General features: G+C 39.2%; 2 protein-coding genes across 4 annotated transcripts in view; one reads left to right on the top strand and one right to left on the bottom strand.

Annotated features, from left to right (window-relative positions):
• Positions 1-15,186, bottom strand: part of Yme1l1 (YME1 like 1 ATPase) — a 39,165-nt gene extending 23,979 nt beyond the window's left edge. Inside the window, exons 1-5 of the mRNA XM_052156976.1 lie at positions 14,926-15,186; positions 11,132-11,263; positions 9,555-9,717; positions 7,573-7,671; positions 4,327-4,436 (exon numbers count right to left, since the gene is read on the bottom strand). Of these exons, the coding sequence (XP_052012936.1) occupies positions 4,327-4,436; positions 7,573-7,671; positions 9,555-9,717; positions 11,132-11,263; positions 14,926-14,958 (537 nt within the window). The 5' untranslated portion in view covers positions 14,959-15,186. The remainder of the gene's footprint in view (positions 1-4,326; positions 4,437-7,572; positions 7,672-9,554; positions 9,718-11,131; positions 11,264-14,925) is intronic.
• Positions 15,187-15,652: 466 nt separating this feature from the next.
• Positions 15,653-18,649, top strand: part of Mastl (microtubule associated serine/threonine kinase like) — a 36,889-nt gene continuing 33,892 nt past the window's right edge. For 2 of the 3 annotated variants that reach the window (XM_052156974.1, XM_052156975.1), the window contains exon 1: positions 15,669-16,041. In XM_052156974.1, the coding sequence (XP_052012934.1) occupies positions 15,859-16,041 (183 nt within the window). In that variant the 5' untranslated portion in view covers positions 15,669-15,858. Of the gene's footprint in view, positions 16,042-18,649 lie in introns of all 3 variants that reach the window. The other variant, XR_007973255.1, reaches the window with a different exon arrangement.

The raw sequence follows: 18,649 nt of genomic DNA on the forward strand, positions 1-18,649 counted from the left end.
CAAATAATTTTGATACTCTGCTAGAAGCAATAGGTATGGCAATACTGTTAGCTATGGAAAGCAGAATCTCTTATGGAGAATGGGACCCTGGGGCTAAATGGCTCAGCTATTAAAGGCAAGGCTTGTAACCAAAACATCAAGAGAATGGGATATCAAAACCACATGCAGAAGGTTGGAGATAGGGATAAGCTAACAGTGTTTGCTGAGCATACATGAGGCCTTCAGGTTGATCCACAGCACCACATAAACTAGACTTGGTAAGCACAAGTAAGAATGCCAGAACATGAGAGGTCTAAGCATGAGAAGTGGAAGCTAAAGGTAACCCTCAGGTACGGAAAGAGTCGTGTGCTATATGAAGCCATCTCTCCAACTTCCTTGCCCCCCACCCCACTAAAAGTCATATACCTAAAGGCATCACGTCACAGGTCTGTAAACTTAGAACTTAAGAGGATGGACTGAGGTCAAGGCCAGCCTAGGCTGGAGAAAACTCACACTCTCTCTCTCTCTCTCTCTGTCTTTCTCTTTCTCTCTCTCTCTCTCTTTCTCTCTCTCTCTCTCACACACACACACTCTCACACACACACACTCTCAAACACACACACACAAAATGTATACACAGGAAACAGACATCATCAGCAAACAATTTGAAAGAACAATGTGAAATAATGTCCAAAAACAATAAATAATCTGGTGAACTGTAATACCAAGAAGAGAATAAAGGTATCTAATGACAATATTCAAGATGAGAACAGAAAAATGGTAATAAAGTATAATAAAACACTCTGTTATGTGAGGCTGTGTTGGGTAATAAAGCGGAATAATGCACTTAATGAGAAGCAATGATGATACAAGTTTGGAGACAAGACTAAAAGGAGCAAGAGTAGAAAAACAGGGTTAAATGAGTACTCACTCCAGTAATCCAGGCAATAAAATGTTATACTTGTATATGAATGGCAGTACAACAAAGATGAAAGGAAAGTTAAAAAATGTTAGCTGGGCAAAGTGGCTCACACTTGTAATTCTAGCTTTAAGAACCTGAAGCAGAACGAGGCCAAACTCGGCTACATAGCGAGGTTTAGAACAGCCGGGCCTGTTCAAAACAACAAGACACACACAACAAAAAGACACGCATGTCAGATTAGTGGTGTCGATCAGCGGCAGATCACCTGACTAGAATCTATAATGCCTAGGTTCAATCCCTAGGACTACCACTTCCCCACCACAGATACTTATGTCTGTACACTGAAGAAAGGACAACCCTTTCAACAAACAGTACTGGGAAATCTGGACTCCAAAAAACAAACAATTCCTATTTCTAACCCTTAACAAAATTCAAGCCCAAATGGATCAAGAACTTGAAGACCTAATCCCCTGAAACTTTGAGAAAGAAATGAGGAATAATGCTTCCATTTATCAGCAGAAATATCACGGTTCTGAATAAACTTCAGTAGCACAGGAAGTAAGAATAACAAACAATAGAATCCGTTTCAGTGCAGCAAAGGAGACTATCAAGCAAGTGAAGACAAAGGCCACAGAGTAGGAGAGACCTACCAGCAATTCATGTGACAGAGTTAGTGTCTAGAACATACAAAAGAATGCAAAATACTAACCATCAAGAAAATAAGCATCCAGCTAAAAACTGGGCAATGGAACTGTACAGGAAGTTCTCTAGGGATATATAAATGGCTAATAAACACTTTAGAAAGTGTTCAGCTACCCAGCCTTCAAGAAAAGGAAAATTAAAACTACTTTGAGATTTGAGAAACAGAGATTAAAAACAAATGCTGGTGTGGGTGTATGGGAAGGGAACCCTTATACACTGTTGGTCAAAGTGTAAAACTAGTACAGCCACTCTGGGAGTGGCTCAATCTAGAGACTTACCGAAAACTGAAACTAGAACAGCCACATAGCTAAGCTATACCATGGGCATACTTTCTATGGACTTTCTATGCTACTACAGAGACATACACATTACTATTCTACTTTTAATAATAAGGAAGTAGAATCAACCTACATGGTAACAGAGGAATAAGAAAATTCGGGTTGGTCATGATGCTGCACACCTTTAATCCCAGCACTTAGGAAGAGGCAGATGAATCTCTTCTGAGTTTGAGGCCAGCCTAGTCTATATAGTAAATTCCAGGATATTCAGGACTATGTAGAAAAACCATGTCTCAGAGAGAAAGAGAAAGGAGTGGAGGGACAGAGAGATATGTAGGTAAATGTATGAAATAGGAAAAGACTATACTAAGGTAACAGGCCCAGATAAACAAATGCCATGATCTCTCTTACATGTAGATTCTAGCTACAAATATTTTGTTTTGTGTATTTAACTTGGAGCCTAAGTGGAAAGCCAAGAAACTAGACAGTGACCTTTTGGGAGAAAGGGAGATGGAGAACAACAACATCCACACCTTAAGGAAGTAGCTAAAAAGAGGGAGGTGGAATTCTGGCAGCAGAAAGGCTTTAATGGGTATGGGGGAAACCTGGAGATGGAAGGAGAACGAACACAAAGACAAAGTATAAGTATATAGAAAGCTGCATCTCACACCCCAAATTTAAAGATATGTGAAGGTACAAAAGAACACTGTGAAATGCAAAAAGGGGAGAAAGGAGAGGAGAAGTTAAGGCTTAGTAAGCAGATATGGGCAGGCAGATGAGGGTTAACCAAAACTAAGGACATAGACAAGAATATTATATAAACCAATAGTATGCTAATTTCAAAACACAACTTAAAACATAGTTCAAATGGAATTATCCTGTACAAATAGACAATGTGGTTCTCAAAATATATAAGCAATTAAGTCACAATAAAAGGAATGAGAAACCTCTCTACATGTCGTTGGTCAGGGAGACCCTAGGGATCATCAAAACAACACAGGCTACTGCCATTATCCTTGTTACCCACCAAACCTACACAGTAAACCTCAGTTGCTGAAGAACCACACGTTGGTCACAGTTCACAGAAAATCAATATCAAACTAAATGAGAACCTTCCTCCCTGCGTGCTAGCTTTCATAGTGTTGAAGGGTGCAATGCAAGTTGCTGAGAGAGAAAACTATCAGTGATCTTAACCAGCTTCACACCCTGCACACTCCAATACTAACCAGCCAAGCAAGAAAAGCCTACTGGTACAGTAAAGGCACAACTACTACTGAGGTACCTAACCTCTTTCTAAGAAGAGTGTACACTCTTCCACTGAAGGGAATTCCATGCCTGGTATTGTAACCCCAATCAAAAAGCCCATGGCTGGAAAGGTCAAATACTAGGTAAAATCTGCTATTTATATTTTTGCCAACAGGTGATACATACAAGTGCCTTCTAAATTTTTGTTTATAAACATAGGCCTGGCCTGCTTTCAACCTTGATCAGACCACTTCTTTCTGCACTATGCAGCAGCCAATAAAGAGATATGAAACTAGTACAAGTACTAAGAATAAGAAAAAGAGTGTTCAGCCCTAAACACAACATCTATATCAAATATCCCTCTCCAAGAAGACTCAGGGAATATGGAGGAAGAGGCAGGAAGAATTTAAGAGCTATCACACAGGAAGGAATGCTGTGAATACTGTCTTCTGGTTAAAATACAGTTATAATCTTCATGAACTCACAGCAACAGAGATTACCTTCACAAAATGAAGCCAACCAAAATTCTGACATAGATGTAGTAAAGAATTTCCAGGACCACCACTTACTAAGTAGCTTTTCTTAAGGATATGGCCACTGGTAGAATTCCTATGCTCCAGTGAATAGCCCCAAACAGATGCATATATATGAGCAGCACCAACTGGACTAAATAGATTATAATATAAAAAAAAATTTTTTTAACGTTAAAGATATGAAAATGGGAGGCAGACATGCTGAGGGGAAAACATACAGGAAGCTGAAGTAAAGAATAGGAGGTAGATAGCATATTTCATGTATTATAGTTGGGCGGTGGTGGCACACGCCTGTAATCCCAGCACTTGGGAGACAGAGGGAGGTGGATTTCTGAGTTGAGGCCAGCCTGGTCTACAGAGTGAGTTCCAGGACAGCCAGGGCTACACAGAGAAACCCTGTCTCAAGAAAACAAACAAACAAACAAACAAACAAACAAACAAAAACAAAAAAAAAAAAAACAACCGACCGTATCATGTATTACATTTCATACATTAATACAAGTATGAAATTCTCAAGAATAAAGAAGAGAATTATGTTTAAGGATTTATAGGCACAATTAATTAATCATCAGAGAAAGGGGATGGGGCTCCATCAACTGGAAAAAATGGTGATTTTGGTCTAAATAGTTGAAAGTTATTACTTTCTAAATCACAAAGAAGTAATTACCTTCACAAATGATGGTGCTATATTCTGTGCTTCTGCTAATCTTTCAGAGGTAGACTGCAAACGTCGTGTCCTTGATTTCAAAGTTTTGAAACCCCGAGACTGTATGAAAACTAAACAAAACAGTGCTAGTTACTTTGCGGCTATAACACAGGAAAATGATCAAGTGTAAAGTCTGACCCATAAGTATACATCCTAATTAGTATTTAAGTTCTAGAAACAGTTAATTCTGTTGACATTTCCATATGCTTTACATTTTTCCATCAACTTTGAACATTTTATTTCATATTGACAGGAAAAAAGTAAAAAGACGATTTATAATATAACTTAGAAAACAAGAAAGTAGCAAATTGTGAAACTTTACAAAAAAAGGTAAATTATTGAAATTGATTAAATATAAACAATTAACTTTAAATATTCTTTGATAGTTGTTTCTAGTACCCAAAAAAAGCAAACTAAATAGTAATTTCTTACATTTAAAACCAATTTCCCAAAGTAATCATTCTTAATAATTCTGTACCTACTCTTTTTTTTTTCATTACAGATGGTTGTGAGCCACCATCTGTAACTACTCGTAAATGCCTGTACACACATATTTATTCTTTTACTTATTTGCTAGGTTGGAGATACAATCGTCTAACCTTTCTAATGCCAAGAGCACACACAAAGCTACACACACACTCTTCCTGTAAAAAAACATTCTAAGTGGAGTAAGCTAACAAGTTCCTACCGTCCCAAGGAGATAAGTAAGACAAGAAAACCATGAGCTCAAGAAGACCATGAAGCTCCCTGGGCTACACAGTGAGACATGGTAGAAAACAAAAGAGTCTAGACAGTTTTCTCAACTCCATGGAAATATTTCAGAATTCAACAGAGTACATTCAGGTTAATGGTCATTTATAATTTCTTAATTTGCACTAAGACTGTTCAGAAAGTGCTGCATTTTTGTTTGCTTTTTGCAAAGTCACAGCTCAAGCATCCTAAACATGCTCTACACCAAGCTCTAATTCCAGCTCCCCAACCATTTCATTGCCAAACATAATACATATATGTAATACATAATACCACATATTTTCATGCTTTTTCAGCATATGAAAACTAAATTCCTAAAAGTGAAAAAAGTGAAATTAAGTTTAAATTGTGATATAAAAAACTACTTCCTAAAAGGATTTTCTATGAAGATTTTTCATATGGGGCTTCAAGGTCTAATCTCAGTACTGACTTCCCCAGCCATGAGATAGTACTTGCAAACTGACTGAAATCCTCAGTACTCAGGTATTCTTTTAGCCATCATATTATATTTTAGCTCTACTGTTTGATAATCAACCTGACTTCAGAATTCCATAAATTCTTAACATACATACATATGTCTTAATTATCCTTCTGTCTTCCACAGTAGCCATTCATTTCTTCAGAGGATTATTGCACTTGGCTGAATTTGGTTCCTTGTTTTTCATGCTATAAGTACTCTTCCTCAAATGTGGAGAGTCCTAGTATCCAGTACTTTTCATCTTAATACAGTCTTGCTTATATAGCTCAGGTTGGTCCTGCATTGCCTCTCTAGTGCTGAGATTATAGATGTGTATCATCATAGATGGCTCCCATTTCTATTACAAAGCAATAATGTACTGAAACTATAAATCATGAATTATGTGAATGAAGACAAGTATATACACAATTCAAAACCAAAGTAAGCTTGCCTTTCTTCTTTGGCATTAGGGCTCAAACCAGAGCTCTTGAAAAACAGAATGCCCCAAATACATATACAAATACAGTGCCTATAAGGAAAGGTGTTTGCTGCTAACTGTAGCCTAAAAGTTAATTCCTACATTTGCTCTATGATTGGCCCATTCCTGGCAATCTTTCAAGTGTTTACTGCATCTACGATCCTGTTCTAGTTACTTTATAAATGTGGCATAAACTAGGCTCACTCGGAAATAAAGAACCTCAAATAAGGAAATGCCTTCATAAGACTGGCCTGGAGGCGAGTCTTAGTGAATAATGTGGGAGGGTCCAGCCCACATAGGATTCTAACCCCACTGGGCAAGTGATACCAAGTTGCATGAAAGAAAAAGCTAAGAAACCATGGAACTTCTCCACGGCCTCTGCTTTAGTCCTTGCTTCTGCTCTGACTCCCCTCAGTGATGGATGTGATTAGGACCTGTGAGACGAATAAACTGTTTCCTCTCCAAGTTGCTCTTGGCCAGTGTTTTATCTCAGCAACAAAAGCCATACTAGGACAAATTCCAAAGCCCATCCTTAGTGATTCCAAGTTTGGCATTTTCCCTAAGTTCTAGAAATAAAATCATTCACATAATTTGTGACACTACTACCCCAGTGGTTCTCAACCTTCCAATTGCTGAGACCCGTTAATATAGCTCCTCATGTGGTAACCGCCCCCAACCATAAATCCATTTCATTCAGTATAATTTTGCTATTATTATGAATTATAATGTATATACCTGATATACAGGATATCTAATATTCAACCCAGGAAAAAATCATTCAACCCCTAGGTTGAGAGCCACTGCTCTATCCTAAACTGCTTGAAAGTAGCAAACAATGCTATCAATATGGTATCACCTACTTTACAGCTTTATTTAAACTCCTCATATTTCTGGGATGTTAATGAAAACATTCTGATGTTCTCCAGTGAGGGAAGTAAACAAATATGCTTAGTCAATTATTTTAAAACAGGACTAGCTTAGTTTCCCAGGTCTGATTTTCCTTGGTACTTAGCACTCACACAGCTTGGCTTCTATTATTATTTTGCAGCTCAGAGATTACAAAGAGGACGAGACAAAGGGCTAAGCAGCACAGACTACTCTTCCAGAGGACCCGGGTTCAAGTCCAAATACCCATATGGTGGCTCGCAGAGTTTCAAGAGTTCTGAGGCTGTATTCTGGCCTCACAGAAAACCAGACACACATGGTACACAGACATACATGCAGGTGGAGCATACACACATATAAAATAAATACTTTTTTTCCTCCAAAGTTTATAAAGAAAGCTAAACATGGTGGCACATGCCTGTAACGTCTAACATATAAGAGGCTGAGGAAGACAAGTTCCCAGCAGTCTATCATAGTGAAACCTCGCCATCTAAAAATACAGAACTAACCAAATGAATAATTCCAATATTTTAAGTCTACTATACAAGGAATAGGTATTTCAATTACCATCACTAACAAAAACAAGTCGTATTGAATATAACTTTTTTTTTTCAAAATAAATGCAGTTGTTTTGTACCTGGAAAATATTGAAGATCTGAACAAATGCTTCGAAGAGTTTTTGGATGTTGCCTGTACAAGCTAGAGGAACGTAATGTACTGAACATATCTAAGTGACCTGGAAGGAAATTGCAAGGTTATAGTCTAATTGTCAAGGAAAACGCAGAAACACATAAAAGTTGTATAAAATGATTATAAGTACTAAAAAAAAAAAAAAAAAAATCACAATACATGAGTTTCACATGGTATTTGTCCATAGTACACCTTTACTTTTAAAAAGACATCTGATGCATTAACATAACTTCTTTTTTTTTTTTTTTTTTTGGTTTTTGGATTTGGTTTTTGTCGAGACAGGGTTTCTCTGTGTAGTCCTGGCTGTCCTGGAACTCACTCTGTAGACCAGGCTGGCCTCAAACTCAGAAATCCGCCTGCCTCTGCCTCCCAGAGTGCTGGGATTACAGGCGTGTACCACCACCGCCCAGCCTTAACATAAGTTCTTTATAGTTCACAGTTCCTCCTTTCACTATCACATATGGTGAGATTACTATTTCTCTCTGGAATATGATATCTGCCCATGAAACTAAATTAAAATCAGCAGATATAAAACAGCCTCTTTTATTACAATAATATTGTAATAAAGAGCTGCTATTGCTTAGGGACCATTTGAAAGCTCTATTGATGTCGTAGAACAGTGCAAATACAACTTCTAATAAGACTTAAAGTATCTAGAGTAAAGCTAGGTATGTTGGTGAGTACCTTTAATACCAAAGCTCTAGAGATAGAGGCAGGTGGAACTCTGAATTCAAGGCCAGCCTGGTCTACATAGTGACTTCCAGGACAGGCGGGGCTACATAAGGAGATCCTGTCTCAAAAACCAAAACAAAAGCAAAAAGTTGCAAAGCATGAAAAAGGTTCCTTCAATAGCCAGGCTTGCCACCTTACAGTATCACTGCACTACGTTCTCAGGCCCAACTCCTCAGTGATGATTACTATTTGTTTGCAAGGTATTTTTTAAAAAATTCCTAGGTAAGTATCCAACTAAGAAACTCATTCCTAATATCTCTGTGAGCCCAAGTAAAACAAGTGCCTCATAGTATGAAGAATTTTAAACTGTGAAAATGCAGATTAGAAAAACATGAGAATAAAAGTACAAAGACATTAAAATAAAAATCTGTTCTTTTGAAGATGTACTATGGGCCAAACACTTTAGGACATCTATGTCCTAGTCTGAGCACTCAAACCTTAAGTAATTACACTTTGTTCTCACTCTTTCATTCTTTTAATCTTTTATTCTTGGACTCCTATAGTTTAAACTGATATTTAGAACATAATCTTCCATCAATATGAAACAGGTATTTTGATATTTTAAGAAGGCTTTAAGTTAGGCAGAGGCAGGCAGATCTGAATTCGAGGCCAGTGTGGTCTACAAAGTAAGTTCTAGGACACCCAGGGCTACATAGACATAGCCTGTTTTGAAAAACAACTAAAGGCTCTACTACTATCTAGTTTAGTGACATAAAAAAAAAAAAAATCACATGTAGCCCAGGCCTATATATATAATCCCAGCTATTGAGAAGGTTGAGGCAAGAAGACCATAATTTCAAGATCTGCTAGGGCTACAGAATGAACAAGGCCAGCCTGGATAACTTGCCAAAACTCTGGCGGGTGTGTGTGTATGTGTGTGTGTGTGTGTGTGTAGCTCACTAGTAGAGCACTTCCCTAGCACATGTAAGGTTAAAGATTCAATCCCACGGAGAGGATGCAGCTCAGTGGTAGAAGGCTTGCAAAGCGAGAACAAACCCTGAGGTCAATACTACAGGAAACAAAGGAGTACACATAAATTCTCTGGACTTCAATATTTTTCTATAAATCTAAATTATAGCAGTAACAAAAGTTATAAATTTTTTAAAAACTCAAAAAAAGAACTGGCCTATAGTAAAAGCTAATACACTCCAGCTATTATATCATTATTTTAGTTAGAAATGATAAAAACTAACATACCATATTTATTTTCAAAAAAGGACTGTGCCGAGATATGAGATGTATGCCAACAGGAAGAAACTCTTTTGTCTTTATAAAATCCAGGAAGTAAATTTTCTACCAGTTTATCAATCTGTCCAATTTTCAATTCAGATAATCCAAGGTCCTTTAAATTAAGCACAGGCTAAAAAAGACAAGACAGTTAAATTAACATTAACCAAATATTAAATGATAAGGATTTTTTAAATATAAACATGTATTGATTTCTTTTTCATTCTTAAAAATAAGCTAATACAAACTATATAATGGTTCTAGTTTTACAAAGGTTAATCATGACATTTGACCTCCTCCCCCCCAAAAAATTCCCTAATAGTCCCCTTAAATCAATGACATCACTGAAACCAAAAGAACCAGTTAAGCAGTCTGAGTCACCATGAAGTGAAAGGTTTTACATTGTTTTCCTCTCTTCATATAAAGCACTGTGATCAGGTGCCAACCTAACACCCATCTGTCATTCATAAGAATAATTATTTGCTGGATGGAGTACAGTGAAACAGACTGTGTTGAGACATATCATATTTATATAACTTCCATTGTAATATAATTGTTCTTCATGATTGTTATTAATCTTATCACCTATAAATTCAACTTCATAGTATCTTCAGTCGTGAGGCTTTCTCGGGCTGATTGGAAAGCAGGGTTATCAAGAGAAGAAACGCAGTGGAGCACCTACTGAAGGAGCAAGAGGAGCTGTGCAAACAGGGAAAGTCAAGTACGACTGTGACAAGGCAAGCTTTCCATTTGATCAGAAGATGACATCACGCAGGCATGGTGGGACACACATGCAACCCTAGTACAAGGTCCCTGAGTTCACGACCCTGACCCATGAGGACCAGCGGCACCTTAAGTGAGCTGCGTTCCTATTTTTCCTCTATTGTCTTCTGCCATAGATCCTGAAACCCAAACTAAGAACATCCAGCATTTACAGGTTAAAAGTTTTGAACAGCCAGGGCTACACAGAGAAACCCTGTCTGGGGGGGGAGGGCGGGAGAACACACACACACACACACACACACACACACAAAGTCAATTTTTAGATTTTATTTTTAAAAGGAAGAAAAGGGGCTGGAAAAATGTCTGAACAGGTAAGAGCATTTTTCCTATTACAAAGCACCAGGATTCAGTTCTAGTACCCACATGTTGGCTTAAAATCATATTGTAACTCTAGTTCCAGGAGCTCTGACACCCTAATCTAACCTCCAGAATATTAGACAAAAACACATATTGGTAAACATTTAGACACAAAAAATAAAAATAACTAAAAAAATTAATATTTTAATAAAAAATTGGTATCAAGAAGTAATATGAGCAGTACATAGCAAATAAGTCATATGTTTTAACAACCAAATAAACGAATACTCTTAATATATACAACAAACAACAAAGAGCAGAATTAGCTGCCTTTAATTACAAAGATTAGCTGAAAGCAGAAAGCATTAGTATAAATGCTTAAATGAAAATATTTGACCAAATATATGATTAAAATTCACCATACCAAAAGGCTTTCTCATATAGTTCAGGTTCGGATGAACTATTACCTCACTACTGGGAGCTTCATGCTCAGGAACTATATCTCGATGCTGTTTTGGAGAAACAGATGTATTGACAGAAGCAGATATTTTTTTTGGTGAATGGAAGGCATTGATGAGATGACTGAGAGGAACTGTAACCTAGGAAAAAAACAGAAGTTCAAATTAAGCAGTCTGTTTAAAAACAAAAAACAAAAACCAGAAACAATCTCTTTTTTTTTTCTAGTCAGAATTTAGACCTGTTAAAAGTCAAAAATACACCACATGTCAAAATTATAGATAGGCTGGGCTATAGCTCTGTGCTAGCACCCCTGATCAGTGTAAATGAAGATCTCAGTTTGAGCTCCAGTACCACAGAGATTGGCATAGACATAAACACACATGCATGCCAAAAAGTTGTCCATATTTATTTACTGCAGACAGAAGAAAATGGGTTTGCTCTTTCCTGACACTACCTTGGCTATGTTAGGATCCAGGCAATGGCAGTACACTTTTTATCACAGCAATGGGGAGGAAGACAAGGCAGGTCTATGAATTCAATGCTAGCTTGGTCTACATAGAGTTCAAGACCAGCCAAGAAGACTACACAGACTGTCACACAAATTAATTAATTTGAAATTACATATACTTTCATTCTCTAAAGTTGACTTTCTAGGAATTTATTCTAAGGAAGTAATTTGACAAATGATGCACACTAATAAATTTTTTCAACATAATTTTTTAAAAAAGTGGAAAGCTGGAGAAAAGAACTATTAGGGAAGTGGTAAAATAAAAGGTGCTTGCACAGCCGGACGGTGATGGCGCATGCCTGTAATCCCAGCACTTGGGAGGCAAAGGCAGGCGGATTTCTGAGTTCCAGGCCAGCCTGGTCTACAGAGTGTGTTCCAGGATAGCCTGGACTACCCAGAGAAACCCTGTCTCGAAAAACCAAACCAAACAAACAAACAAAAAACAAACATAAAAAGGTGCTTCCACAGAAAGGCTTCACAAACATTAAAAGCAAAAGTTCACACCAAAAATTTTCTGAGTTTTGGACTTCCCCATTGCCACCATCTTGCTCTAAATCCCACTATCTAATCTCCTGTTTCTACACTTACCCAGCTGTTACACACTACCAGCAAGAGATAAAAGTAATCACATGATGACAGTCTGCTAGATCACACTTCTGTTTATAATCTAACACATGTAGAACTTGAAAATGTTCTACAGTTTGGTTTTACATTACCTCTCTTTATATATGCCCCTTCATTCTGTGTTAGAATGGCTCAAAGAACACATGAAAACACTTTAGTTCCATTACCAGTCAATAAGAAGATGTGCATAGGGCAAGCCCTGGAAAGAACACCCAGTGGAGGACACCCTCTACGGAGTTAGGATGTAAAACCCTTCTTCATAGCAATTCACCGCCCAGCAGCTCAGACAATTACTACCTCCAGGAGTGGGAATTACAGTATGATGAAATTATCTGGTCCGACTAGTCCCATTCCGGGACTATTTGCAGATTCAAGTTACCTCATTAGGACAAACACAAATGTAATCCATGGATCTTATGAAATCATAAGCTTCAAAGCTCAAGAAATTCTAAGAATATAACAGAAGCTTGACAGGAAGAAGACTACAAAAATTAAGTATTTCTTTTGTTGTAGTATATTATTCAACTAAAAGATAAACTCCATATGGCAAGAATTTTTTCTTCTTTAGCATTGAATGTTGCATCCCAACACAAGTGTGAATACAGAGACTGCTAAATAGGCATTTTTGTTAAGTGAATAAAATAATGGGCTCTGATTAGAAAACAAGTCTAATAATTTAACTAATTCAATCCCTGACATTAAAATTAACCAGTGTTATACTTCTTGCTGTGATTTGCAGGCAGAGTCCCTTTAATATTCATTCTTAATTCAGTTTTGATTACGATTATAACAGCAATAGGAGGTGGGAGGTGATTTGCTAGGAAGGATAGCACAGCACTACAAGCCAACTGCTCGGTGCTACATAGGGTTGTACAAAACCCACACCAAGCAAGTATTTAAGCCATGTAAGTCCAGGCCTTACACCACCAGAGTGGGTTTCCCCCTTTGTTCTTTTGTTCTTCTACCATGTTATGCTGTCTACCTCATGACAGTATACTATTAATCACGCTTTCTTCATATAAATTTATATTCAACAGTCTCAGACTTTAATTACTAAAACTTCCCCAAACATTATCATCATAGAAAACAGCATTTTCCTGTATCAAGCTGATCAACACAGAAATTTCACTTTCCACCATCTCCCACACTTACACTGAGCGAAATTCTATTACTTTTGCTTTCTACTTTAATTTTTCTGAGACAGGTTGGTTGCCAATTCCTAATCCTCTTGTCCCTCCCACCAAGTCTGGAATTAGAGATACCACAGTAGACATAGCGATTTCTTTTCCATAATTACTGAATGCCCTTCCTCTGTCAGGGCAACAGCATCCTTAAATCTAGAACACTTACACTTTTGCCTTCTCGTTTTCTCCACACAACAAGAAGCTAGAGTAAGCCTCCAAGTGAAAACCTGGTCATGGAAATCAAATGAACTGAACTCCCTAACTGCCTGGAAGCTTCTCTCCCACCCCATCTCTGATGCTGCTCCCCTTAATCACTCTGCTCTTGCCACACTGGCCTGACTTTTGTTCCTCACAGGATTTTTTTTTTATTTATAGTTTTGTCTGTCTGAAATTCCTGTTTATTGTTCATCTTTACTTCCAATGACTAGGAGAAACACACATATGCTTTGCTAGCTTGCTGCCTACGAAGTAGCTAAACAATTCCATTCTCTATTAGTCCGCCAATACCATGGGAACACAAAAAGGCAGGGAGTAAGAACTAAAGAACATGGGGGTAGGGGCTTTTGAGACAAGTTGTCACTATGTAACATCGCTAGACTCTCTGCCTGACTCTGCCTCCCTAGGAATAATCACATTCTCAAAACAGGTTGGCGATTCTCCTGGTGGGATGGTGACGGGGCCATGATCCCAACACTGAGGAGGCCAGCCTGGAGACAGTGACACCTTGCCTCAAAAAATAAAGTATAATTAATTAATTAAGCATTGTTATCACCCCCCCCAAAAGAAACAAATTTTAATGCAACAAGGAAAAAATTAACACAATTTGGGTCCTGATAAAAATTATAAAATTTAGGCAGGGCAGTGATGTCACATGCCTTTAATCCCAGCACTTGGGAGGCAGAGGCAGGCGGATTTCTGAGTTCGACGCCAACCTGGTCTACAGAGTGAGTTCCAGGACAGCCAGGGCTATACAGAGAAACCCTGTCTGGAAAAACAAACATGTATATATAGCTTAAATTAATTTTAAAAATTTAATAGCAATAATCTAATGCTTCAAAAATATTCACAAGTTAATTCTGGCCAGAAAGAAAGAAACTGTGATGATACTCAAATTATTAGAGTATGTTTGAACTAAATTCGACTTGAAAGGAAAAACAGGGGATCAGAAAGAGGTGGGTGGAAAGAACACTGTCTTCTTCACCTCGCATACTTTACAAATCCCCATCTCAGACTGTCCAACACTAAACAATGCCTGAATTCTCAACAGAAACTCTGTGCAAGCCCTTGGATAAGCTATGTAATGTCCACCACGGTTACTGTCGGGTCATACTCTCAGCATTGTCCCCCTGATCTACTTTTCAGCCCGTGACTCACACTGGGTTCGTCACTTCCCTCTCTAATTTGCTTCAGAAACACCGATTCTACTACAGCATCCGGAAAACAGTAGCAAAGGGGCCGCAAGAAAACGGCTGAATGTTGGGCTCACCTGAGGCTGCACTGTGCTCGACAGGGAGAACATCTCTGGACCCTCGGGAACTTACGCGCCAGCCGAAACTGCTTCCTATCTTCAGCTCAGAGGAAAGGGGCTGAGCCCTTTTATTTTCTATATATTTCCCTTCGCTTTTCTCCCAGTTTCTCCCTTACTCCTCCCAGAAACAAAAAAAATGGCTTCCCCTCCCGACAGCTGCTACGACGACATCTGCCCCGGAAGACCAGAGGCTACCGAAACAGTACTTCCGGAGCAAGTGAATGCCTTCAGGTTCACCACGCCCCCTACTCGTCAGCGCTCCGCCTCTTCCGGGTACTATTTCACTTTGGGGTTGTTTTTCGAGGTTTTTTTTTTTTTTTTTTTTTTTTTACACTTCCCACATTATTTATATTGGATGTTTTTCTGGTCGCTCCTAATCTGAATTCAGTAGGGGTTCCGCCGCGCTTCCCGATCACCCAGGTTCTTCACATTTTGCGACTTTGCTAGCTTCCACACCTCATCCCTAGCCATTGCTTTACTTAAGTCGCCCTGGCTTCTAGCTCACGCGGAGGGAGGGAGAACTGCAGATCTTGCCTCGGAAGGACCCCACCAGACTCGATCTGCATTAAAGTAGAAAGTCCCCAAGCTCATTGGCCAGCGAATGCACGGCCTCGTCACAAAAACATCCCGGGTTTCCGCGGCTGAGTCCCGCCCAGCAGGGGCACCGGCCCCGCCCAGTGCTCCACAGGCCCCACCCAGCAGTGCTGCCGGCCCCACCCAGCGCTCCGCAGACCCCGCCCAACAGTGCCGCTGGCCCCACCCATCGATTCTGGCCTACGTTGAGCCTGCAGAGCGCAGGCTCGCGGTGACGTCACGGGATGCGTCCGGCTTGGGCGAAACCTTTTGAATCTAGTTGGCGGGAGTTGCTGTTGCAGTGCGAACTGTACGGCAATGGATTCCGCCTCGGGAAGTGAGGAGAATGAAGGAAGAGCAGCGATAGAGGAACGCGTGAATAGGATCCCGGTACCAAGACCACCCTCCATTGAGGAGTTCACCATAGTGAAGCCAATTAGCCGTGGTGCATTCGGGAAGGTGTACCTGGGACAGAAAGGCGGCAAGTTGTACGCTGTGAAGGTAGGCAGTCTAGAAGTGAGAAGGTCTTAAATGGTCCTCCCTCACGAACCTCCTTTTTATGTTGTTGAGCAAACTCTGGAGCTGCTGTAGCACCACCCTGGAATGCCCGGCTTACAGAAGTCTGCACGCCCTGCATGTCGACTATTGGCGTTTGGGCAGACTGCAGTGAGCAGGTGTCTGTCCTTTCTCTTGCCCTGACCTTCTCTGTATCCTGAAAATCATTACCCATTGAAAATAGCAAAACGTAACCGACTGTCTCCTGGTCAGTGTTAACAAATGAGAAAACTGCGGCTGAAGGCAGAGACTTGAAACCACAGTCACGATTCATGAGTTATGTTTCAAAATTCAAAAGGCCTTAAATACTTACTGGTTATGTTTTCCTTGTTTGACATGCAGAGTAGCCGAAATCTTGTTATCACAAACAAGATGGATATGTAGACACTGATTTCAAATCCCACTCTTACCAAGAAACTGAATTATATTCAATTTTTCTGTGTTGAAACTTATATTGTGAATTTTTTTAATTGTATTAATTTTATGTGTCACCTGGATTTTGGGTTTGTTTTGCTCTTTTACTCACTCGAGCTTCACCTGGATTAAGTTTGATATTTTGATTAAGTTTGTAATAGTTGCTTTCTGATTATGTCTTAATTCTCTCTCTTTAATAATAAATTACTAATAAGGAGCAAGTGCTGTAAAAAACCAAAAGATCTCATTAAACCTCATTTTTGCTTTTCCAGCTTTCCATAAGCTATAAGTTCATTTATAAAGCAAGTTGAAAGAAATGAATCCTAAATCAAGTGTGTCCTATCTCTATGTGATTGTAAAAACAGTCAGTGTGCACTGAAAATTGTTCAGTCCACCCTTGCTTCTCATTACTCCTGACATTTCCAATCACTCACGTTGTAATGAGTAAAAATAACAAAGGGGGCTATTGACCGGCTCGGATACATACCCAGTGCTTGGAGAGTAGCACACAGGATAAGCAGCCCTTCACCCGACTGCCTAAATGCTGACCCTCCTGCTTTGCTTCTTTCCCTTTAATAGTACCTCCATCACTCCTACCCTTAAGGCTAGAAACTTGAGGTGTTCTTGTGATTTCATCTACGCACCACGGTTCCTCATCTCCCTCTGGAAAACTTTGTTTGGTTTTGGTTTTGTTTTGTTTTGCTTTTTTCATTCACAAATGAATAAGTTCAGGCTCTCATTTCTTCCCACTTGTTCATAAAAGTGCAGTTCAGTGATAATTTTAGGAAGTTAACTAGTTGCGTAACAGTTGAAAACCAGTTTTAAGGAATAGTTCCATAGCTCCCAAATGACCTTTCTGCCCATTCACAGCACCTCTTCCTTAGTATGTCAGCAGGTGACTACTTACCCTCCTCTCTTCTCAGTCTCTCTGACAGTCCCAAATCGCCTCAGACACACGATGTAGCTGAGAATGACTGGCCTTAAACTACTGATACTTCTGGCTCCACCTCTTAAGTGCGAAGATTACAGGCATGCACCAACATGCCCTAAGCTAACCCCAACTCACCTTCTATATCTGCTAGGTTGCCTTTTCTGGACAATTCACATAAATGAAATCATACAATGTATGCTCTTTGGTGGGTTTTTTTTTCCCCTTCTTCATTTACCTGGTGGCTTGAGGTTCATCAGGCCTTAATTTCTATAGTTAGTTGGTTGGAGTAGTTCCCTAGCTAGAATCATTAACTTTCCTTTTAAGCCATTCTTTAGGCTGTGGTATGCAAGCCAAAATCCAGACACCTTAAAAAGTCCCATTCCCAATTTTTTGGCCCTTGATCTCTACTTTGTCTTCCACATAACCTATGTTAAGGTGATATCTGGGCAGCTGACTGCTCCCTCAAAGCCCATGACTTATTTTCACACCTCAGGACTTAAGTTTGTTGTGGTTCCTTCCTAACTGCTTTGTTCCACCTTTCTCTGCTTTTCAGCCATTGTTTTGTTTTGAGGTTTACCTAATTCCCCAGAAACCTCTGATTTTCCAAACTGAACTCATTGAAATTGTTACTTACTTTATATGTTGCCAAGGTACTTGTTTTTCCTTCTCTTAACACCTCAAGCAGTCATCAGTTGTTGATATGAAAACACCAATTAATCTCTCCTGTAAATATTTTGAGTACCTTGGTGCCATACCACCTCATAAGCTTCATAGAGCCTCTGCCAGTGAGATGACAGGTAGAATTGTATTGTTGGCTTGATTTATTAATCTCTCTTCAGTGCTGGGAAAGAGAGACTTAGGGCCTTACCACTGTTAGATCAGTAGTCTACCACTGATCTACATCCCGAGCTTTTCTTTTGGTTTTCTTAAGGAAAGGAGGCAAAGCTAAGATTAAATACTTTAGTGAGTGCCTTTTTTTTATAGTAGTAATAAGCATTCCAGTATTTTTATTGGTTCTTTATGAGTTTTACATCATGCACTCCAATCCCATATTCCTCTCCCGATCCCTTTATACCCATGCCCCATCATTGCATCCACCCTCCAAAAGAAAACAAACAAACAAAATCTCACTGTGGAAGCTAGAGTGTGTCCCACAGGACTTTTGTCCACACCTCTTTACATGCAAATGTTCATTTCAAGACCTCTGGC

Source organism: Apodemus sylvaticus, chromosome 14 (assembly GCF_947179515.1).
Source record: "Apodemus sylvaticus chromosome 14, mApoSyl1.1, whole genome shotgun sequence".
NCBI classification, from domain to species: domain Eukaryota; kingdom Metazoa; phylum Chordata; class Mammalia; order Rodentia; family Muridae; genus Apodemus; species Apodemus sylvaticus.